The sequence below is a fragment of the Vombatus ursinus genome, unplaced genomic scaffold, assembly GCF_900497805.2.
Source record: "Vombatus ursinus unplaced genomic scaffold, bare-nosed wombat genome assembly UNPS02014924.1, whole genome shotgun sequence".
Lineage (NCBI taxonomy): Eukaryota > Metazoa > Chordata > Mammalia > Diprotodontia > Vombatidae > Vombatus > Vombatus ursinus.
In genome coordinates, this window is record NW_020954702.1 from 4,546,064 (window position 1) to 4,571,529 (window position 25,466).

General features: G+C 37.6%; 1 protein-coding gene and 1 long non-coding RNA gene across 2 annotated transcripts; one reads left to right on the forward strand and one right to left on the reverse strand.

The window, feature by feature from the left end:
* Window positions 1–326: 326 nt before the first annotated feature.
* WRB (tryptophan rich basic protein) lies at window positions 327–21,513 on the reverse strand. The gene is made up of 5 exons (XM_027843612.1): window positions 21,272–21,513; window positions 10,371–10,536; window positions 9,583–9,650; window positions 3,695–3,809; window positions 327–403 (listed from the first exon to the last, which is right to left on the reverse strand). The coding sequence occupies exons 1-5, from the start codon at window positions 21,371–21,373 to the stop codon at window positions 330–332; spliced, it is 525 nt and encodes a 174-aa protein (XP_027699413.1). The 5' UTR covers window positions 21,374–21,513; the 3' UTR covers window positions 327–329.
* Window positions 21,514–22,230: 717 nt separating this feature from the next.
* LOC114029249 lies at window positions 22,231–23,606 on the forward strand. Its single transcript, XR_003567460.1, has 4 exons — window positions 22,231–22,444; window positions 23,312–23,344; window positions 23,443–23,472; window positions 23,555–23,606. It is a non-coding gene; the product is annotated as an uncharacterized LOC114029249 (long non-coding RNA).
* Window positions 23,607–25,466: the final 1,860 nt, after the last annotated feature.

Consider the following 25,466-nt stretch of genomic DNA (forward strand, 5'->3'; position numbering starts at 1 on the left):
TAATGTCATGTTTTAGTATTGGTGTTATTAAGAGTTATTTCCCTTAGCAAATTAGAACAGTAGTGACAAAAAAAAAATCACTTCTAAATTACATTAAATGTCTCATAAATGCCACCATTATTAAAGAAAACAAATTAGCATTGGACTTATTGATGTATAGTATATTCAGAACAAAATCATTTTAGTTCAACTGTAACAAACATAAACAATTTTTTCTTAGCCTTGGTATACCAGAAAAATGTATGCTTTAAAAGAAAAACTTTTAACCAGATTTTTAATTGTGATAGTAGAACAGTAATTAAAATCCTGGAGTTCATTCATTTTTCTTTTCAGCTAAAAGGGTGAAGCATGATAGCCACAACTTTATTGCAGACGACAAGCCAACAAGTAATTCCAACACCACCTGTTTAATGATTAAAAAAAAAAACTACATATAATATGCTGACAATTTTGGACATATTACTACTGAATTTATAACTAACTTGGAATAAAGCAAATTTTTCATGTAAAGAATAAATTTATATTTTAGTATTCTCAAATCATTTGTTTTTATGCTATTAAAGGTCTATATTGCTAAATAAATACAGTAAAAGACATCCTTCACAATTTGTTTCAGCACTTTTTTTAATGTTGAAGTCCTCTGTGAATTACCATTTAACAGTAGGTACCTAAACAACAATAAAAAGCAACATAGTATAGTGGATAAGTGACACAGGATTAACTGGGTTCAAGACCTATCTCTGTCAACAATATAATATCTTCACAACTCTGGGCAAGACACATAATCTCTCAGTGCCCTAAGCAAACGTCTAAAACTATAGTTTATAAAACATTTATTTGCCTATCTTGTAAAGGGAATTTTCTTATAGAGAAGTTCCCTTCCCCAGAAAATACATAGTTCTGGACCATATGTTGGGTATATTCATTTATTTACAGTTTTGGATGGCAATATATGTATATATAGATACGCATGTACATACATGCATGCATATGTGCACATGCATACATATGTGTGTAGACATATGTATATGTGTAGCTATGTGTCATATCTCTGACATGCAATTACCACCCAAAAGTGTTAAGTTATTCTGCATTGTTCAGGAAAAGCTTCAAATAAAATAACTTGGTTTCACACAAATGCAAAACAATGCATTAAGGATAGAAAGAAAACAGTTAAATGGGAAAAAAATCATCACATCAAGTTTCTCTAACAAAGGTCTCATTTCTAAGACATATAAGGTATTGATTCAAATGTCTAATAGGAGCCATTCTCCAACTACTAACTGGTCAAAGGATAGGAAAAGAAGTTTTTAAAGGAAGAAAACCAAGCTATGCACAACCATAGAAAAAATGCTCCAAAGCAATGACAATTAAATAAATGCAAATTAAGCAATTCTGAGGTTCTACCTCATAACCACCAGATTGGCAAGATTGACCAAAAAATGGAACATGACAAACGTTGGAGAGGCTGTGGGAAAAAAAGGTACATTAATGTATCAGTGGTGGAACTACAAATCGATGTAGTCATTCTGGAAAGCAATTTACAACCATGCCTCCAAAGCTAATAAATTGTACATTTCCTTTGACCCAGTAATATCTTGACTGGGTCTACACCCCAAAGAGATGAAAAAAGGAGGAAAAGGCCTCATATGCATGAAAATATTTATAGTGGCTCTTTTTTGTAATAGGTAAGAACAAAAAACTAACAATTGGGGAATGACTACACATTATCACATATAAATGTAAGGGAATACTATTGTACTATGAAATTATGAAAGGGAAAATTTCAGAGAAATGGGGTAATTTATGAATGATGCAGACTGAAGTGAGCAGAACCTGTAGGATAATTTATAAGAACAATACTGTATAATCAAACAATTTGGAAAGACTTAAGAACTCCTACTGATGCAATGACCAACTATGATTCTAGAGGACTAAAGATGAACAATGTTACATGCTTGCTGAGAGGTGGGCTCGAGATGCAAAACGAGATGTGTATATTTAGAGACGGCTATTTGAGAATTTGATTGACTATACATATTACTTACAAGGTGTCTCCCTCACAATCTCCATGAGGAGGGGCTAGACTAGGAAAAAATATTCTGGACTTCAGATATTATTTCCTTAGCAGGAATTTTTGTTTATAGCTATAAAAGTATTTGAGTCAAGTTTTCTCTTCTTTTATACACATATATATTAATTTTGACATTATCCATACTAGTGTGTATATATACACTTTAATTTCCACTAAAGGATCTATTTTTAAAATTTTTTTTGTTTTCTGTTCCTAATTCTCTCCTTGTACCCATTGAGAAAGCAAGAGATACAATATCCATTATACATATGAGGTCATGAAAAACATATTTCCACATTAGCCATGTTGAGAAAGGGGGAAAAAAATCAAGAAAAATAAGCAAAGTGAAAGAAAATATGCTTCTATGTGCACTGAGTTCATTTGGAATTGTCAGAGGTCATTCATTGTATTGATCAGAGTAGCTAAGTCTTTCACAGATGACCTCTGTCACAAAATTGCTGTTACAGTAGAATGTTCTCCTGGTTTTGCTTACTTCACTTTGTATTAGTTCACACAAGTCTTCCCAGGTTTTCCTGAAACTATCCCTTTCATCATTTCTAACAGCAAAATAGTATTAATATTCATATATTACAACCTGTTCAGCCACTCACCAATTGATAACTATTCTCTCAGTTTCCAATTTTTTGCCACCATAAAAAGAGCTGCTATAAACATTTCTGTATATATGGGTCCTTTTCCTTTGGGGTATAGACCTTGTAGTGGTATTGCTGGGTTAAACAGTATGCATAATAAGTTTAATATCTTTTGGACACAGTTTCAAATTGCTTTCCACAATGGTGAGCCTAGCTCACAGCTCCATCAAAAGTACTTCAGTGCACATATTTTCCCACATCCCCTCCATCATTTTTCATTTTCCTTGAATGTCATCTTAGCCAATCTGATAAGTGTAAGGTGGTACCTCTCAGAGTTATTTCATTCTGCATTCCTCTAATTATCAGTGATTTCGATCTTTGTTTTTCATATGAATAATGATAGCTTTGATTTTGTTATCTGCAAACTGCCTGTTCATATCCACTGATCATTTAACAACTGGAGAATGGATCTTATTTTTATATATTTGCTTTAATTATCTATGTACATGAGAAATGAGATCTTTATCAGAGAATATTGCCATAAAATTTCTTCACAGCTTCCTGCTTTCCTTCTAATTTTGTCTGCGCTGTTTTTGTACAAAATCTTTTTAACTTAAGGTAATCAAAATTACCCATTTTGCCTCCTGTGATCCTCTCTATCTCTTGTTTGGTCACCAACTATTCCCTTATAAATATATCTGACAAATAATTTTTTCCATGCTCCCCTAATTTGCTTATATTGTCCATTTTAAAAGCATGTGCCCATTTTAATCTTTTCCAGGTATACAATGAGAGATGTTGGTCTATGCCTAGTTTCTCCCAGATTGCTTTCTAATTTTCCAAGTAGCTTTTGTGGAACAGTGAGTTCTTGCCCCAATAATTTGGATTTAGGGATTTATCAAACACTTCTCTATATTGTGTAGCTAATCTACTCCATTTATTTCTCTACTTTGTATAGCTAACCTATTACATTGATCAACAATTCTATTCCTTATCCAAGATCAGACTGATTACCAAAGGGTCTTACCTGCTACTCCAGTAGGAAATGCCACTAAGCGTTCTAATGGAGCTATCCATTTACTTGGTAGCACAGTCACAGGATCAGAATAATACTTCCAAATAAGTGTGATCATCAATAAAGCCTAGGAAAAAAAACCTGATAAGTAAAATACATCATTAATTTAAGATTTATGGAATAACAATGAGATGACATATCAAAACCCATGGAACACAGCCAAGGCAGTAATCAGAGGAAAATTTACATCTCTAAATGCTTTTATCAATAAAATGGAGAAAGAGCAGACTAATGAACTGGGTATGCAATTTTTAAAAAACTAGAAAAAGAACAAATTAAAAATCCTCAATTAAACACCAAATTGGAAATCTTAAAAATTAAAGATGAGAGTAATAAAAATGAGTATAAGACCATTGAATTAATAAATAAAATTAGGAGTTGGTTTTATGAAAAAAACCAGGATGATAGATAAACCTTTAGTTAATATGATTTTAAAAGAGAAAAAAACCAAATCACTAGTATTAAAAATTAAAAGGATGAATATACCACTAACAAAGATGAAATCAAAACAATTATAAGGAGTTATTTTGTCCAATTGTATGTCCAACAAACATTGGAGGGGATGTGGAAAAACTAGGACACCAATTCACTGTTGGTGGAACTGTGAACTGATCCAATCATTTTGGAGAGCCCAGAGAGTTATAAAACTTTGACCCTGTAATACCACTACTAAATCTATTTCCCAAGGTGACCAGGCAAAAAGGAAAAGAGCCTATACGTTCTAAAATATTTATAGCAGTTTTTTTTGTGGTGGCAAAGAACTGGAAATTGGGGGGATGCCCATCAATCGAAGAATGGCTAAACAAGTTATGGTACATGATGGTGATGGAATACTACTGTGCCATAAGAAATAATAAGCTGGTTGATTTTAGAAAAACATGGAAAGACTTGCATGAAATAATGAAGAATGAAATGCGCAGAACAAAGAGAACGTTGTACATAGTAACAGCAATATTATTCAAAGAACAATTTTGAATGACTAAGTCATTTTGAGTATCATAAGCACTCAAATCAACTACTAAGGACCTCTGAAGGAAAATGCTATCCACCTACAGAGAAAGAACTGATACATAGAAATATGTATAGTATGGCTTTACATATACATTTTTATATACACATATACATACATTGTGTATATGTACATATATATAAAATGTGTGTATATATGTATACCCACATATTTGTGTTTTAGCCTTCTCTATGATGGGTTGGGGAGGGAGAAAAAAATAAAAATTGCACTGGAGAGAACAAAAGAAAACTTAGAAAGAAGCAGAGAAAAGCAGCATAGTTTTGAAAATGTGCAGTATTTATTACACAGTTTTGTTTTGAAAATAATGGAAATTTATGGTTTGATATTGAATCCTCTTTTACATTGTGCTGTGAACATGGAAATGTCCTCTTTAGTCTTTTTGTATTTAAGTTCAAAATGAATAAAAATTTTTTACAAAGATTTATGAGCAGACTTTATTAATGTAAGCTTATTAACATGATTATAAATGACAGATAAGCCAAATACACATAAAGTTCATAGTCTTCTTTTTTTCTTTTTGTAGTATTTTATTTTTTCCAATTATATGTAATGTTAGTTTTCAACATTTTTTTAAATAAGATTTTGAGTTCTATATTTTTCTCCCTCCCTCCTTCCCTTCTCCACTTCCCAAGACAGCAAGCAATCTAATAGAGGTTATACATGTGCAATCATGTTAAACATATTTACACATTAGTCATGTTGTAAAAGAGGAATCAGAACAAAGGAAAAAACCATGAGAAAGAAAACAAAACAAAACAAAACAAAAAAGTGAAAATAGTTTGCTTCAATCTGCATTCAGACTCCATAGTTCTTCCTCTGGATGTGGATAGCATTTTCCATCAAGAATCTTTTGAGGGGCTGCTAGGTGGTGCAGTAGATAAGCTCCAGCCCTGGAGTCAGGAGGACCTGAGTTCAAATTCAGCCTCAGACACATGATACTTACTAGCTGTATGACCCTGGGCAAGTCACTTAACCCTGATTGTCTCACCAAAAAAAAAAAAAAAAAAAAAAAGAATCTTTTGGAACTGTCTTGGATCATTGTATTGCTGAGAAGAGCTAAGTCTATCATAGTTGACCATTACACAATGTTGCTGTTATTCTCATAAGGCCTTCTATGACACCTTCCCACTTTGCTACATTACATGCCAATCTCTGCAGGGATTACTGCCTATTACTGATGTGAAGCCAAAATAGCTAATGCCTCTTGTTATCTTTTTGAGTTTTGTCTCCTAATTTTTTTTTTATCTAACAGATAAACCACATTATTTTTTTCTCTCAAATTTTTATAGAATATAGTCTCTTTGAATTGGTTTTGAAAACAAAGTCAAAAGCTCTCCTCACATAATTTTCTCCTAAAAGTAATGCTTAAGAGCCTAATTTGATTTCATAAAATGTGCTAAACTGCCAAGATCAAATATCTTACATTTCCTACAGGGAAACTTTGATCCCTTGGGACCAGAAATGATATTGCCCCAGATGGCTTATTTGACTAAAAGTGCTCCTCCACGCCGCTGAATGTCTATAGCCATAAGTGGGTATAGACAATGGAGTTGCCAAACAGTTGCCCCTCAGAGCTTCCATTCCTTCTTGACAGAAAGTGCTCCTCCCTGCCCTTGAACTATGACCCAAAAGTAGGCAATACGCAAAGTAGGCATAGGCAATGGACTTGCTAAACAGTGATGGGTCCTACATCCAGTCCTAGCAGTCTCTTTCTCACCAGTTGGCAGGTGCCCTTACCATCTCTGGTTTTGGAGCTCCCAAAGCTGCTGTTCCTTCTGTCACCACCACCTAATCCCTCCATTGGTGTTTCACCCAAGTGGGGTCCAGGCCATCCTCCACCCCTGTGCCAGAGACCTCTCTTTCTTAACTAACAAGTTGTCTTGTGCTGGAAAAATGTCTCACTCTGACCTTTTGTTGGCTCTGCCACCTGAAGTATTATTTTAAAGTTGTCTGGAGGACTTAGCTGAGCATTTTCTCTACTCTGCCATCTTGGTTCTACCCCCAGAAGATTTATCAGTTGAGATTGTGAGAAACAAGTGACATCTGAAGATAAGTATCAAAGGAAACTAAGGCTTTTAAGAGGCAGAGGCGAGGAAAGAATATATTCCAAGTTCCTATCTATGGGGGAACATGCTTGCACAAAGGCACAAAGACAGAGTGCCATATTTAGGGAACAAATAAGTTGGTGTAGCTGGAATGTACAATGTGTAAATAAAAGAAATGTGAAATAATTCTGGAAAGGTAGACTGGAACCAGAGCGTGAAAAGTTTTAAATGCAGAATGAAGAATTCATTATAGTTTACATTATATTTTTAGAAATCATAGTGAGCCACTGAAGATTCTTGAGAAGAGTGAAAACAGAAATATGATTTAGAAAGATTCATTAGCAACTGAATGAAGGCTAGAATTCATGGGGAAAAACTGGAAGCAGGGATATCAATTAGGAAGTTAGTATAATAGTCCAGGTGAGAGGGGATGAGTTACTGGAGAAAAATGAGATGAAAATAAGATGCACCATGGAAGGAGAATCTTCAAGAAGAGCAAATGAATGGATGTAAAGGATGAGGAAAAATTGTTAAGGATGACACTGAGGTTGTGAACCTAAGCAACTAGAAAGTTAGTGGTACCCTCAATATAGTATCCCAAAGGTATTTTAAGCAATTAAAGCTTAAACTGCCCAAAGACTTTTGGGACACACTGCATAAAAGAAAGAATGGTTTCAAAGGAGGGATGGGTTTTTGGGGGGTTTTTTTGGTGGAAAGGAGACTGGAGGTACTAGGAGGAAAAGGTAGCATATTGCCTTGGATATGTCTAGTGAGTAGTTGGTAATGTGGGACTGGAATACAGAAGAGACATTAAGGCTATGTTTGTAAAGACTTGGGAGTTACTTGTATATAACTAATCGAACCCATGGGAGCTAATGAAATCACCAGGAGAATATGTATAAAGAAAGAAGATGACCTAGGACAAAGCCCTGGAAAGAAAATGGATAGAATATGGATGATGATACATCAAAGGAATGGTCAGACAAGGAGAAGGAGAACTAGGGAAGATGTGTTACAAAAGCCAGGGGACGGGAGACAATCCAGGAAAAGGTAAACAGTAATGTCAAAAGCTGCAGAGAAATCAAGGATGAAGACTGACAAAAGAACACTGGATTCTGCAATTGCGAAATCATCACTATTCTTGAAGAAAGCAGTTTCAGTTGAGTAGTAGATTTTTCACTTGTATAGCCACAGACTAATATAGCTAGTATAGTTCATAGGACATAAAGCCCATTCTCCCCCTCTACCTCACCTCTATTTAGGATAGATGCCAGATGAAGTTTCAAAGACTTTTAGTCCAAGAGAGAAAATATACTGGCCCTGGCATTTGCCAAGAAGAGTAAAATGTTCATTCCACCAAAACCTCCTGCACACTCATCACAGGGTATGGAGCTATCTGCAGAGCAAGCTGTACTTCTACTGAACAATTTTCCTGTCCTCTGTTAGTTCTAATGTGGCCACTAACCCTCCTGAACAAGGAAGGTATATCTGCATGTGCACCACAAAGATTCTTCTGATATTCAGGTCATTTTACATTGATACTGCGGTTGCCAAAAGAGATTATTTCATTTTTGTACTTGTGTCTCTGACACCCAGCAACACAGTTCCTGGTACAAACTTGATTCATCTATCTTCTGGAATTCTCTATATATTTGGATCTGTGGAATTTCTACTGTGATCTATTTCTATATGTCCTTTTGGGCAGCTAGGTGGAACAAAGGATAGAGTGCAGGACCTAGAGTTAAGGAAGACCTGTGTTTGAATCCTGCCTCAGACACTTACTAGCTGGGTGTTCCAGGTCAAGTCACTTAACCTGTATGTACCTCACTTTTCTCATCTGTAAAATAAGGATGATAATACTAGCACCTACCTCATGGGGTTATTATGAAAATCAAATGAGATATCACACATAAAATGCTTTGCAAACCTTAAAGCACCACATGCTTTATCATACTGTCTGAAATTCATTCCCTGGCTAGTCATTTAAGCATTTCTGTGAAACATTGCCTCTGAGCCTCAGCTGTTACAGAAGCATCTGATCCTCATTTTACTAGTGACCAGACAGTTTTAAAGACAAACATCATCTTTCCTGAGGCCAAGCAGACTAGCTCTGTATCAAAGTCAGCAGTTCCTATATACCCTAAGATGCTATCTTTTTTGATAGGATCAAAAATTTTGTGCTAGAGGAGACCCTAGAGGTCATCTAGTTCAAACCCTTCACTTTACAAAATGAGAAGCCTGAGGCCAAAAGAGGTTAAATGACTTATAAAAGTAGTAAGTAGCAGAGCTCGAATTTGAACTCAGGTTCTGAGTCTAGACTGAGCTCCACTGTACCATGTTTTCATTTCTGCCATCTAAGTGAACTGACAAATCCTTAGCCCAATAAATGATGAAGGTCCTGAGATGTAAATGACAGAGCCAGGACTCAAACCTACTGAAGACTCCACATCTGAGACTCTTTCCATTACACTGTAGTTAATTCTGTGTATAGATTTCAAGCCAGAAGAATCCTCAGCATCGTAGCAAAGAAAGATGCAAATGACACACAGAATATGACACACATAACTGTTGGGTATTTCTCTACCCTATTTCACATAATGTACTACACTTTGCCCCTCCATCCTGGGAGGGAAGTTCATATATGAAATGTTATATAGATTCACATATATATGAATGTATATACAGATTTAATAACACATTTAATAATAGCACACATTTTAAGGTTTCCAAAGATTAAAAAATAAGTAATACCAAAGAATGCTTACCTGTAATATGTAGAAAACAATGTTTATGACCCATTTAATTTTGGCTAATTGAGCTGTTCGTGCCTTCACTGGAAGGAAAAAGGTGGAATGAGAAGGACAATTTATGGAGATGGAAGTAACTTTTCTTTTTTAAAAAGATTTAACATTTAAGGATTTTACAACTCTGAACTACTCTCACCCTTCCCTCCTTGACAAGAAATCTGGTATATTTCTATCAAATGCGACTTTATAAAATGCGACTTGAATCTACAGACTCTAAATGAGATTTCATTTCACATTTGAAGACATTCTTCTAATTTTATTTGCTATTCTAACTTTCCCATCGACAGGTAGAAAGGCAATCTGTTACAAGCTCACAGCATAAAACTTTCTTAAGGACAGTATTGTCATAATGCCTCACTCAATCTCTTGCTAACCAAGCAAATCTGTACATATTATCTCTATTCTGGTGATAAAAATTCACCCTCAGCATCTACCATGAGACTTCATGTCTGGACGAAGTCATTTTATCCAGATTGACTCTATGCTGGAGTAAAAAACCAGCTAAGCTCTGGAAATATCCCTTAGTGCTTGGCAAGCAGGAGTGCATTAGAATCATAAATATTGTTTCTAGTTGAATTATTTTCCTTTTTAAAATTTCTACTACTACTAAAAAAGTCCACCCAGGAAAAAAATATTCATAATCGTTGTAGAAATTTTCACATGAACTTTACATTAAATGAAAAACTTGCATAAAAGGTATCGTTCTAAATTATCTGCAAGCATGTTGCAAATAAAAGATAACATACCATGAGTTTTCAGCTTATCAGTCATTTTGTTAATCTTTCGTTCTAGTCTGGCGTATCTGGCAAATTCATCCATCATGCTAATAGCTGAGAGGTCTTGTTTCATGGTTTGTATTTCTGCTCTCATCTGGGACTCTTGGTCTACATCCTTTTGTAGCAGCTTGGATATCTGACCAAAAAAAAAGTAAATATTTAAAATGCTATTCAATCAAAAATCATTATTAATATCATCCTCTTATTAACCACTTTTTTAATATAGCACATATCATGATTATCAGATAAGGAATTAAATAGAAGCAATTTTTTTTTACATTTTGAATTTGAAAACATAAATATACTCAAAATCCAAATAAGACAGCCTGTATAAGGCAACCAAACTGAAGAAAAATTGTGTTGTTGTTCAGCCATTTTTCAGTAATATCCAACTCTTCATTACCCCATGGGGTTTTCTTGGCAAATATATTGGAGTGGTTTGCCATTTCCTTCTCCAGATCATTTTACAGATGAGAAAAATGACTCACCCAGGGTTACACAGCTAGCAAGTGTATGAAGCCAGATTTGAACTCAGGAAGATGAGTATTCCTGACTCCAGGCCTGATACTCTATCCACTGAGCCACCTAGCTGACTCTTTGAAGAAAAATAAAGGACTGTGATTGGCAACTATAAAGAATAGAAAATTAATGAAATATTTTTCCCAGGGTCTTTTTAAAAATAAGTATTGCTGCCTTTTAAAAAAATATTACTAATTTTCCCATACTGTCCCCCACTCTTGAATCTTCCCTTTCAACAAAAAAACAAAACAACCAACTGACCAAAACCTACACATTAACTGCAGCTAACAGTTACTGTTAACACTCTGTAACCAGTTGTCCTTCCCTTATCCACACACCTCACCACAAAGATGAGAGGCCTATGTTTCATTATCTGTTTTCCAGTTTGGTCATTACAGCTAGTCAGGAATTAACCTGTTTTTCAGCATTTCATTTACACTATTATAGTCAGTGAGTATACCATTCCACAAGTTCGGTTTACCACAAAGGTTGGTTATGGACCCACAAAGGCTGAAACAAGTATTTCCATGTTTTTCTGAACTCCTCATATTTGTCATTTCTTATAATACAATAATGTTATATTATCTTCATGTATCACAATTTGCTCCGCTACTCCCCAACTGATGGGCATCTACTTTATTTCTAGTTTTTACTACCACAAAAAGTGGTGCCATGAAAATTTTGGTATATATATAGTATCTTCCTATCTTTGTACTTTTCAGGGTTTGTGTCAATGGATCAAAGTCAAGTGATTTTTCTTGAAAATTTTTCAAAAATTACAAAAAAAATTACAGCAAAGATGGCACAGAAAAGTCAGGGAATCACGTGAGTTCTACCAAATTCCCCTTCAAACAACTTTAAATAAAACCTCACAACAAATTCTAGAGCAGCAGAACTCACAAAAGGATGGGGTGAAACAATTTTCTAGCCCAAGACAACTTAGAAGGTCAGTAGTAAAGGTCTGTAGCACTTGGGTGAAAGTCGAACATAGTCCAGCATAGACTGAACCCTAGCAAACCAGCAGAAGACCTTGGGGGCAACTGAATCACAGAAGGCAGTGGAGGATTCCAGAACTTTCAGGTCACAGATGGAAAGGGGATCAAACAATTGGTCAGAAGGAGATTATAGGAGTCCCTTTACTGGCACAGGTGTCACTTGCACTGCTCATACATGGATCTGGGTCACAATCCCAAGTCAAGGAGGAGCACTAGTACACCAAAGCTTGTGGCTACAGGGGAATGGGGACCCTAATCACAGTTCCATGGTGGAAAAGAAGTGCTTGTGGTCACTCACAGACCAAAGCACAGGCCAAGAGAGCAGTGACTACACTCCCTAGATCATACCACCTTGGAAGAACTGAAAACTTATACACCCCTAGAACTATCTCTGAGAGCAGCAGCAAGAAAGGCCTGAAGCTTGGGACAGTGCCCCCTCTACCTCAAAGGAAGAGTCTCACTTTCACATGGAGTTAAAAGTCAAGAAATAGGCTGAAAAATGAGCAAACAACAAAAAAAACCTGACCACAGAAAGTTACTACAGTGACAGAGAAGATCAATACACAAATTCAGAAGAAGACAATAAAGTCAAAACTGCTACATCCAAAGCCTCAAAGAAAAATGTGAATTGGTCTCAGGCCCAGAAAAGAATTCCTGGAAAAGCTTAAAAAAAAAGTTTTAAAATCAAATAAGAGAGGTAAAGGGAAATTTTGGAAAAGACAGGACAGTGATGCAAGAAAATTATGAAAAATGATTCAACAGCTTGGTAAAGGAGGCACAAAATAATATTGAAAAAAATAACATCTTAAAAAACAAAGTAGGCTAAATGGTAAACAATGCACAAAAAATCCAATGAAGAGAATAATTCTTCAAAAAGTAAACTGGCTAAATGGAAAAGAAAATACAAAAGCTCACTAAAGAAAATAATCCTGTAAAAATTAGAATTGGGTAAGAGGAAGCTAAGGACTCCATCAGACATCAAGAAATAATAAAACAAAGTCAAAAGAATGAAAAAATAAAAGAAAATGTGAAATATCTCACTGAAAAAACAAATGACCTAGAAAATAGATCCAAGAGAGATAATTTAAGAGTTACTGAACTACCTGAAAACCATAATCAAAAAAAGAGCCTAGACATCATCTTTCAAGAAATTATCAAGGAAAACTGTCCTGATAATCTAGAACCAGAGGGTAGAATAGAAACTGAAAGAATCCATTGATCACCTCCTGAAAGAGATCCCAAAATAAAAATTCCCAGGAATATTATAGCCAAATTCCAGAGATCCCAGGTCATGAAGAAAATATTGCAAGCAGCAAGAAATAAACAATTCAAATATTGTGAAGTCACAGTCAGATTAACACAAGATTTAGCAGCTTCTACATTAAAGGATAAGAGAGCCTGGAATATGATATAACTGGAGGGCAAAGGGAATTATAACCAAGAATCACCTACCCAGCAAAACTGAGTATAATCTTTCAGGGGAAAAAAACTGACATTCAATGAAATGAAGGACTTTCAAGCATTCCTGATGAAAAGACCAGAGCTGAATAGAAAATCTGACTTTCAAATATAAGAATCAACAGAAGCATAAAAAGATAAATAGGAAAGAGAAATCATAAGGGATTCAATAAGGTTTAGCTGTTTACATTCCTACATGGGAATATGATACTTGTAACTCCTAAGAACTTTCTCATTATTAGGGCAGGTAAAAGGAGTATACATGACAGAGGGCATGGTTCTGACTTGAATGTAATGGGATGCTACCTAAAAAAATAAAATTAAGGAGTGAGAAAGAGGAATGCACTGGGAGAGGAAGAAAAGGAGAAACAGAATGGATTAAGTTATTTCACATAAAAGAGATGCCAAGGAGCTTTTTCAGTGGAGTGAAAGATGGGAGAGGTGGGAGGCAAGGGGAGCACTTGAACCTTACTCTTAGTAGAAGTGGCTTAAAGAAGGAATAACATACACACTCAGTTGGATATAGAAGTCTATCTTACCTTACGAGAAGGTAGGAGGAGAAGGAACCAAGGAGAATGGGGTGCTGATAGAAGGGAGGGCAGACTGGAGAAGGCAGTAGTCAGAAGCAAAACACATTTAAGGATGGACAGGGTGAAAGGAAAGACAGAGTAGAATAAACAGGGGGAAACAGAATGGAAGGAAATTATAGTTAGTACTGTAACTGTGAAAAAAAAATTTACAGCAAGTTTCTCTGATAAAGGCCCGAGAGAACCGAGTCAAATTTATTTAAAAAAAAAAAGTCATTTCTCAACTGATAAATGGCCAAAGGATATGAACAGGCAGTTTTCAGACAAAGAAATCAAAGCTATCTATAGTCACATGAAAAAAAATGCTCTAAATCACTATCGATCAGAGAAATGCAAATTAAAATAATTCTGAGGTATCACCCCACCTATCAGATTAGTTAATGTGGCAGAAATGGAAAATGACAAATGTCGGAGGGGATAGAGAAAATTGAGACACTAATGTACTGTCAGTAGAGTTGTAAACTGATTCAACCATTCTGGAGAGCAATTTGGAACTGTTCCCAGAAGGCTATATAACCATGCACATGGTTTGATATGCCTACTTTGACCCAGGAATACCCCTACTAAGTCTGGATTCCAAAGAGATTTTTAAAAAAGGAAAAGGAAAAGGACCTATATGTCCAAAAATATTTATAGCAGATGTTTTCGTGATGTCAAAGAATTGGAAACTGAGGGGATGCCCATCAATTGGGGAATGGTTGAACAAGTTGTGGCATATGATTGTGAAGGAATATTGTTCTATAAGAAATGACGGGGGCAGCTGGATGGCGCAGTGGATGGAGTGCTGGCCCTGGAGTCCGGAGCACCTGAATTCGGATGTGGCCTCACATACACTGCATTTGCTGGCCGTGTGACTCTGGGCAGGTTATTTAACCCCCATTGCCTTGCAAATAAAGAAAAAAAAATTAAAAAAAAAAGAAAGAAATGACAGGCAAGATGTTTTCAGAAAAACCTAGAAATATTAATTGATGCAAAGTAAAATGAGCAGAACTAGGAAAATATTGTACACAGAAACAGCAATATTGTATAATGATCCATTGTGAATGAATTAGCTATTCTCAGTAATACAATAATCCAAGACAATTCTGAAGGACTTATAATGAAAAATGCTATCCATCTCTAGAGAAAGAACTGCTAGAGTCTAAATGCAGATCAAAGTATACTTAAAAAAAAATTCTCTTGGCTTTCTTTGTTTTTACATGTAATTGGGTAGAAAAAGAAAAATTTCAGCGTTTCCCAGCAATTCATAGCTCCTCCAACACATGGCTAAATCATTGAAACATCCCCCACCTACTGCCCTCAATCCACGTCCCACTCAACATCTCACTCTAAAGCAGCACAACCTTTCCTATGTTTTCTATGGAATGCCTCTTCAATAACTGACATGCTTGCTGTCACCTTAAACCTTTTCCTTTCTCAGTACTTCTTATTCCTGCACTCACTGAGACCTGATTCTCTCCAGAGGACAGGTTTCCTGGCCACCCTTCCCAGCACTGATTGCATTTTCACTCACTCCTTTCCCCTTCCCCCCCAAATTACTGGTTGCAGTGGAGTTGGAATACTGTTTCCCAACTCTCAGGCTCTCCCTCTCTCACCATCACTCAGTAACCTCTTCTCTGAGGTTCATTCAATCTATATTTATCATTCAATCAAGATTCTGGTAGCGTTTATTTATCAACCTCCAGGACATTATCCTTTACTCAATGAGTTCAGTGCCTGGCTCACAGTCTTTCTTTCTCAATTCCTTTCCCTCATATACTACATCACTTCAACATACAAAGTGATGCTGCTTCAATCACTTTAATTTCCTAGTTGCTCAATTCCCTTACTTCCCATGACTTACTCTTCCACTCCACTTCAGCTATACACAAGAGTTTGGCCTTATCCCTTGACCTGACTATCACTCATAAGTATTCCCACTCAACACTGAAATTCCCTTATCTGATCACAATCTATTATCAATCTATCTTTCCCACTGCCTTGCAAACCTTAACCTTCTTCTTGGTCATTACCATGACTTCCAATACCTCCACCCCTCTCTTCCTTCCCAGACCATCATCCCTGCGCTGGATACAGTTGTGGGTATGAGTGACCAGGAGGATGACAGTACCCTCCACAGTAACACTAGCTGTGTGACCCTGGGCAAGTCACTTAACCCCATTGCCCAGTCAAAAACAAAAAACACCATGGTAAACGTCCCTAATTTATTTTTGGACCATATTACTAAAAAAGTAGTTAAGGGAATGCTGTGGAAATAGCTCACCTTAATTTTTATCAAAGCTTTTGCTGAATTATCATAATGCTATTCGTGATGGGTAGGTAAAAGGGCAGGTAAAAGGAGTATATATGTTGTACTGAGAAAGGAAAAGGTTTAAGGTGACAGCAAGCATGTCAGTTATCGAAGAGGCATTCCATAGAGCACATAGGAAAGGGTGTGCTGCTTTAGAGTGAGATGTCAAGTAGGACGTGGATTGAGGGCAATAGGTGGGGGATGTTGGTTGTGGACATGTTGTAAAGGTGTCTACAAGGCATCCAGTATTAGATGTGAATAGATAGGTATGAGTTATGGGAGATGTGAGTCTGGAGGTCAGCAATGAGGTTAGGATTGGATAAATAAATCTAAGAATCATCATGGAAATGATAATTGAATCCAGAGGAGCTGATAAGATAACCAAGAGAAACAGTATATAGAGAGAAGGCCTAGTTAATAGATATGACCAGTTAGTAGGTATGACCTGGATGAAGATAACAATCAGACAAGAAAAGAACCAGGAAAGAGAAGTATCACAGTCTCTGGTGTCATACTTAACTCTTCACTTTCTCACTCCCCAAGTTGTTGCGAATTCCTGTTGTTTCTACCTTCTCTCTTCTGGCATTGCCACCATCCTGTGGTGCAGGCTCTTCTTACTTCAAGCCTGAACTGCAGTGGCTCCCTATTACCTCCAGAATAAAACATTAAATCCTGTTTGGATTTTAAAAAACCCTCATAATCTAGCTCCTTCTTAGTCTTCTTATTCCTTACTCCCCTCCACACAGTCTGTGACAATGGCCTCCTTGCTATTCCTCAGTTGTTGTCCATCAAGCTTACACTTCTTTTCATCCTCACCTGTCTCCTGGCTGCCCTGGCTTCTGCCAAATCTCAGCTAAAGCCCCACCTTCTATAAGAAGCCTTCCTGATGTCCTTTAATGCTAGAGTTTTCTCTCTATGATTGTTCAATTTATTACAGATACACAATTTATCTCGTTTGTACATAGCAGTTTGCATGTTATTAATCTGTGAGCTCCTTGACAGCAGGGAATATTTTGTTCTGTTTTGTTCTTTTTGTTTTGCCTTTCTGGGCAAATATCTCTACATATAAATAACTGGGGACACAAATGTCCCCAGAACTTAGCACAGTACCTAACATACAGTAAGCACTCAATAAACGCTTGTTGACCTGACTACCTCCACAGTCAAATACAGTAAATATGGTTCAGGGGGAAAAAAGGGCAGCTTTCTAGTACATTATAAGAAAGTCCAATTATGGAAACTAGCCAATTTTCTAATGCCCCTGTTTAGTGTAAATTAAAGCTATTTTTAATAATTTTTTTTAATTGAAGCCTGTTTAAACCTAATAAAAGTTTTAATTCTGAAAAATTTTTTTAAAAATTCTCTTCCCTATGCATAGGTAGATTCTGTTTGACATTTGCTTATGTCCTACTTTATACTTATGGGCCTTAACAATATCTACCTCAGCTGCCCTCTTGGTAACGGGTCAAAATTCAATTAAATTCAACATACATTTACTAATCATCTATCCACTCTGTGCCAATATAAAAAGATCAAAACAAAACATTTTCAACTTTCAGTGAGCTTATATGCTGGGGGTGGGAGGGGTTGGGAGAAACAATATATACACACAAAAGTAAATACAAATTATAAATTTCCCAAGGGGGTAGCACGTGAAGTAAGCTTTGAAAGAAGGAAAGGATTCTAACCGGCAAAAGCCAGTAAGTGCACTCCAAAGGTAGCAAATAGCAAGCAGATCATGGACTGGGCCAAGGATAGCAACAAAGTTTTCAAAAGAAGAATCAAACTATCAACAACTACAGTTAGTCCTCTGTATGTTTATAGAGGACTTGTTTAACTGGAGAGACTTCAAGCATTCTCGTGATTTTATTAGTAACCTTATTTTTACTTCCACATTAGCAACTATACACATTTGGCTATGCACAGTAGAGAAAAAATTGAGGGGCACGATATGTACAAGTTTGTGGAGCAGCTAGTATCCTACCAGGCACTTCATTGGTCCTGTTCACCTTCTGTTACAAAGAGCACCCTGTGTATTCATTGCATGTTTTCATTGTTTGTCTCAAGTTTTGTGTTACAATTATGCCACCAAACATAGTGCAAGTCCTTTGGGCTCTAAGCCCAAGTGTGCAAAGTCAGTGATGCAGTGATGCAGCTTAGTGAGAAAATAAAGGTGCCACAATGTCTGCAGCTGTTATGGTCCTAATTTTGGTGATTTCTTGTAATCACAAAAAGGGGGAAAGTACAGTATACAGTACAATGCTCTCACACTGCCATCTGACACTGTGGAAGGTAAGATTCAAGTTAAAAAAAGTTTTAGTTTCAAGAATTTTTAGTTTTAATAATTTTTTTGTATTTATGGTAGTATAGATTTCATGTGTTATAAAAAGTGAATATCATCTGAAATCAATCCTTTTTTTTGGTTTTTGTTTTATCGAGATGTTAGCACAAAAGGTCACAGAATTATAGGGAATTACTAGCAAGAAAAATGTTTTGCATGTTATCAATATTATTTTGTGTACTGCATTTTATGGGTTATTTCAAGGTTATTGTGTTAGGAAAAGTACATATCAGAATGTTTAATTATAAAAAACTGCATGTAAAAAGGTATATTTTCAGCAATCTCTAGTGAAAGATTATAGTTTTTGGTGGTCCCAAGAATGTCACCCCCTATTTTCCATATGTTTAATGTATCAACATTTGTGTTTTTTACTTTTGTGTTTTATAGAATTGTTACCCTTGTGAAAGTTGAGGACTGACTATAGATGAAAGATTATTCAAAATATTAGTAATAAGAAAAATGCAAATTAAAACAATTTAGGGGTCCAGCAAATTGGCAAGAATCACAAAAGATGGGGAAATAGTCAATGCTGGAGAGGTGGAAAGGCATACTAATACACTGCTGGTGGAGTTATGAATTGGTCCAGTTATTCTATAAAAGAGTTAGCATTATATATCAGTCAGCTGCTCATATCCTTTGATCCAGAGTTTCCACTACTGGGCATAAACCCAAAAGAGGTCCAAAAACATAGATACCACATAATACTAAAATATTCATGGCAGCTCATTTTGTGAAAGGAAAAAACTTTAAACAAGTAGGCATCCATAGTTTGGGGAACAGGTATACAAACTGTGGTCCATGAATATCATGCAATATTATTTATTATGCTGCAAGAAACAACAAATAAGAGGAATTCAGAGAAACACAAGAGCTGTATGAACAAAGTGAAGTGCAACCACAACATAAGCAATTTCTACAATGATATCATTGGAAAGACACCAAATGCTGGGTAATTTTAATGAACCATCCTGGTCATGAAAAAAATGAGGGAAAAAAAAATCATCCTTTCTATCAAGAGGTGGGAAATTACTCGTTCAAGATGTTGTACATGCTTTCAAGAGGACCCTGTGACCAGTTAGTTTTATTTAATTGTTTTCTTTGTTACAAGGAATGGTGTGAGGGTGGTACATATAACTGATAAAAACAAAACAAAATTAATTTATAAAACTTATTTAATAATTCCCCTTGTTTCACAAATTCAATTCAATAAGCATTTACTAAGTACCCAAGTGGAAGGTGTTGAACTGGATACTTGGGATATCAAAAAAAAAAAAAAAAAAAAAAATTCCTGCCCAAAAGAACTTATTGTCTGACTGATGAGAAATACGGAGCAGAGAAATTAGTAGACTTCTTAGGTGCTAACCTTTTCATGTGAATGTGCCAGAAGTTATCAAAAACTCAACATGTTCAAAATGAAACTCATTCCCTTTAAACGTACCTCCTTCAAACTTCCCTGTTTTTAAGAGCACAAACCATTCTAATAGTCATCCTCAACTCTTCTCCCCTAAATATCCAATTAGCTGTCAAGTCTTGTTGATTTATCTCCACATTTCTCACATCTACCTCCTTTTCTCCCCTCATATACCCAAGTACTCTCATTGAGACCCTTTGAACTTTTTTTGTGAACTATGGCAGTAGATTCCTAACTGATCCTTAATCTGACTCTGTCTTCAATCCATCAGTAGATTCCTAACTGATCCTTAATCTGACTCTGTCTTCAATCCATCCTTCACTGCTGCCAAAATAATCTTCCTAAGGTAACAGGTCAACGAAATCTCTGTCCTTAAAAACATCAGTAATTCTTTACTGCCTCTAACATAAAATACAAACTCCTTATCCTAGCATAAAAAGCCCTCCAGAGTTTGGTATCAACCTGTTTAAGGAGATATTTTAAAATACTTTTTGTAAAGAAGTTACACAGAACAGTGGATAAAGTTCTGGGCCTTAAGTCAGAAGACCTGACTCAAATATGTTCAAATATGGCCTCAGACACTTACCGGTAGCGAGATGTCACCTCAGTTTCTACATCTGTTAAATGGGGATAATAATAGCACCTGCCTCCCAGGGTCGCTGTGAGAATCAAATGAGATAATTGTAAAGCACTCAGCACAGTGCCTGGCACATAACAGTCGCTTAGTAAGTACTTGTTCACTTCTCCCCCGGTCAACCTGATGCTCCCACTACCTGGCCTCCCATTTCCCCTCCGCTGGCCTCCAATTTCCTGACTCACCCTCCTGCCTCACCCTACGGCCCCATTCCCTCCCTTAAAGTTCACCCACTGTGCCACCTCCTTCCTCCGTCAACCTTTCCCAGATGGCAGTGACTGCCTCCACACGCCTCAAATTACATTTAATTTACTTAAGATGCGTCTTGCAGTGGACAGTAAGCACCTTGGAAACAATGGGTGGTTTGGGGTGTTTTTTGTTTTAGTATTTTTTGCACGTGATAAATATTTGACGAATGCTCCCTGCAGCTGAACGGAAGCCAGTCTTCCTCCGGCCTCCGGTCCCTAGGGAGACCCGGAGGGGGAGGACGGCAGGCCGATCCAGCGGGTCACGGGCGCCCAACCAACCGAAGCTACGATCTCGAGACGACTCCGGCCTAACCGGGGGAGGGATCCCGGGTGCCCACCGGCTCCGGGAAAGTTGGGAATCGGGGACGCAGGAGGGGCAGCTACTTACGACAGAAGAGAAGGAGGGGAGGAGAAGCTTAAGGAGATTACACACAAACACAGAGCTAAGCACGACTAGCCACACGCATCCCTCGCTCTCCTCTAAAGTCATCTTCTCAAGACTCCCGGGGTCCTGCGGGGAAACCTGCCCAGGATCCCCCGCGCTGGGAGGCGCCTGCGCAATCGTGCTCCATGGTCCAGCGAGTCCAGCGCTGGAGAATTCCCTCTATACCCCCGCCCCCCACTTCCCGGCTTCTGACCGACTATGGGGCCTCCTTCCCTGGCACTGCGCATGCAGCGTAGACTTGCGCCGCTGGGGATCTAGCTGTCAGACCTTCTTTTCACTTCTTGGGGGGGGTGGGGTAAAGGTGAAAAGCAAACACTCATCTGTGTTCTTTCTTTGATTTTCCTTCCTCCACCTCTTCTAGTACAAGCTCAAATGGCAAGAAGCGTTCAAGCCTCATCATCCCTGGGAAAAAAGAAGCCACAAAAACTTAAGCTTTACGTCTAGCTCTAGGACCTGGCCAGGGGACAACGACTATTACGTAAAACGAGTCGGCGAATAGGGGTTGGGGCTTGAGCGTAAGAACACGGAACGAAGTAAAGGCACGTGGCTGACCTCGGCCAATGAGGGTGGAGACGGAGTCGGCAGCCCCGCTTCCCGCAAAGTGAGAGAAGGAGAAGCGGTTTGGGAGTCGGGGGCGGGTAGGTGGCCGGCCCCGCTTCCTCCTCCGGTCCCAGGCTCCGGAAGAGGAAAAATGAAGACCAGAAAGAATAGAAGCGGAGGGTGAAGGGGAGGAGCAAAGATTTCGAGTGACTGACTGTGCTTTCCGCCTATGCCGGATTGGTGTCGGCGTTTGAACGGCAGGAGGGGGACGGACCTAGCCAATTGGCTGTGGCGGAGAGTGGCCTGGGCCGGCGGGAAGAGGGAGATGGAGGAAGGGGGAGGAGGCGGGATTCCAATCCGGTTCCATCTAGTTCTGGGGCTGCTCCAGCTGCGGCTCCTAGCAGCCCAGCGGCGGGAGGAGGAGCGTCGAGGCCCAGGAACCCGGCTAGTCTAGAAGCTCTCGCGGCCGCGGCCTTTTCCCTCCGACCCCAGAGCCCTGTCGCTCCCGCCGGTGCTCGCCCGAGTCTGGGGAGAGGGAGCTGATCCCCACTCGCAGCCAAGATGCCCAAGAGGAAGGTGAGTGTGCGGTCATCCGGTCACTGCCGTGGCCCGCCCTAGTCGCGAGCGGACTTGACACGCGTGACCGGCTCCGTCTGCGGCTCCTGGGGAGCCCGAGGCGTCCGCTGCCCCAGGCCCCGCTCCCGAGGGCCCCGCTCCCGAAGGCCGGCTGCGGGCAAAAGTCAAGTCGCGCCTCCTGTGTGGGAGGCTCCCTGCTAAGTGTTCGGGACACAAATGCAGCGAAATCGGGGTCCTCGCGTCCCGGGAACTCACAGTGCTAATGGAGGAGACGGCACACAAACATAAGTGCAATCAAGTTAGAGGTAAAGGCCTTGTCACCCTTCCTCTTACGGACGACCTGGAGACCTCGCTTATCGTGGCATTCTTGCAGGGAGAATGAAATTCCTCTGCCAACCACACACCTTCCTCCATTTTTTCTCGAACTTTGCAATCCCAACTGTTTACCAAAATTTGCTTTTCCCTCGAATAGAGTTAACCGGTTGGCAGCAGCAGCTACTCCCTGTATTAGTAGGAAGGAGACCAGGTTTGGGAAATATGGAGATCCTTCTAAAGACTTGCCTGATGGGGAAGAGTTGGAGTGGTTATTGTGTGTTTTTGTTTTGATTTATCAGTATCTCCTCTTTCCTCGAACTCTACTATAATGACATCTACCTCCTGCGATTGGCCTTCTCGAAATTTCTGTTTCAGTTGGGGTGAAGTTCAAAATTTGAATATTTCTATTAAATCTTATTCTGAAGTCTCTGAAGACAGATTTTTCCCTAGGGCAAAAAGCCTCCCTAATTTGGGACGTTGTTCTGGGAAACTCTGGGATCTGGGTTCATTTGATGCTTTTAGTATTATTAACTTTTGAATATCTTTGACTAGGTCAACTCCGCAGAAGGGGACCTAAAGGAGGAGGTAAGGACTTTTTAATTTCAAGAAATGTGGATCTTGGGGAATGAAGCATCATTAAGTTACATGCATATCTTAAATAACTTTGCTTTTGTTTTTTTAAGCCCAAAAGGAGGTCGGCAAGATTGTCAGCTGTAAGTAAAGTCAACTTTACTCATTCTTGTTTTCTGTTACATATCAGACAATGAAATACTTACAGATACTTTTGTCTTCCAGAAACCAGTCCTTGCAAAGGTTGAACCTAAGCCCAAAAAGACAGGTGGAAAGGTAAGATTTTTGTACCTGAAAAGAACCTAGAAATTGTTGGATAGTATTTAAATTATGAATTTGAATTCATCTTTGCTGCTTCTCTTCCCGCTCCCATTCAACCAAATCTCATGTTTATGGTTCAGTGTCTGTTGGAAAAGCAGATTCTTTTATTCTCCTTTTTGTCAATAATCAAGAGTAGTGTAATCAGAATATGCTTTTTACTCAGAAGTGCTTTTGAGGTAGACACCTAACATTGAGTTCTCTGTACCAGTTTTTTGAAAAGTCTTTAATTTTGCTAAACTCTTGAACACTTAATCAATTTACTAAAGATACTCTCTTGCTGAGCTTCATTTTGAGAAGCTCTCCAAAATCAGAAGGGAAAATTCACATGTCCACTCAAAGCATACAGCAAAAAATACTACTAAGAAAGTTCAAATATATTACATCAATTTTCAGAAGAACCCAAATATATTTTCTTGGAAGAGGGAATCATTAAATTTGCATCTGATGTAAATTGTTGGATGAAGTTATAACTATTAGATGTCTGATTTTGGTTGCTCATCAAAGACAAAAATGAAATCATAGTTCTTTAATAATCTATATCAGAATTTAACAACTAACTTGTTTGATTCTAAGTCAGGTTAGAGAGTTAATAATTCCTCAACTGTTTTTAAATATATATGTCAGGTGGTTGATTTTTAAGGTTTTTTTGTTTTTGGTAGTATTTTCTGGTTATGCGCAAGTTAGACTATAAATTACCATTGGTTTTTCACTTTTATTTACCAACATATCGTTGACCTATTTTTAATAAAAATAGTTTTTTAAGACTCCAATTTTTCTTTTGTACTTTTGAAATTTGGGTAAATTGGACTTTATATAAAATTCTTAAAATTTTATTTTGTTAAAAATACTTTGCTTGAGATCTTAAACAGCTCAAGAAAGGTATAAGCATAATAAACCATAAAAGCTTTTAATGCTACAGGAGAATAACATATTGAGAGTTAGAATAACATTAGAATAATTTTATTCTAGTAGCCTTATTTCAGTTATAACCAGCTGTAATGTCAGTTGCGATCTTAGAAATGCAAGTAAATTTTCCTGGGATGTTGACATGAATAGTGTTTAATTTTTTTCCACATGTTTTATTCTCTTTTCTCATTAAAAGTATTATTTTGATATTAGTTTTTTGACAGTAGTCACCACTTTGCTTTTAGAAATACAGATGGTTGGGTCATCGTTCAAATTTTCTTTGAGAAAACAATGCCAGCTTTATTTAAAATGTTTCTGTTTTATCCACAAAAGCCAGTGATTAGTTGGGGTGCTTTAAAATTTGCTTTATTCTCTTCTTTCTAATTTATGCCACAGTCTTCATACTAGTTAGACTTTAACAGACCTGTATTATCAAAATGCAGTTACTTTATGTGAGAAGCAACATGGTAGTATGGGTTGAAGTGCTGTGCTTAGGAGGAACTTGTTCAAATACTCTTAACCTCTCTGAACCTCATTTTCCTCATCAGTGAAAAGGGGATAAATACCTGTAGCACCTTCTTACCAGGGCTACTATGAGGCTCAAGTGAGGTAATGTATATAAAGCACTTTGCACACCTTAAAGTCATACATAAAGATCATCCATACATTCCATAAGTTCTGTTTTATGTAATACTCATTCATCAGTCTCTAGATGCATCCGAGTGTATGTATCTTGTGTGGGTCTAGCCTTGTAGAGCTACTTAAGAAGAATGAATTATACTTTTAATTTTTAAATTACACATTATCAGTATTCAATAAATTTAATTTACTTCAGTTTAATATGGCTTCCAAGTCTTATGGCCTAAGCAGTGTTTTTGAACAATCTTATGTCTTTAATGGCTCAGTGGAT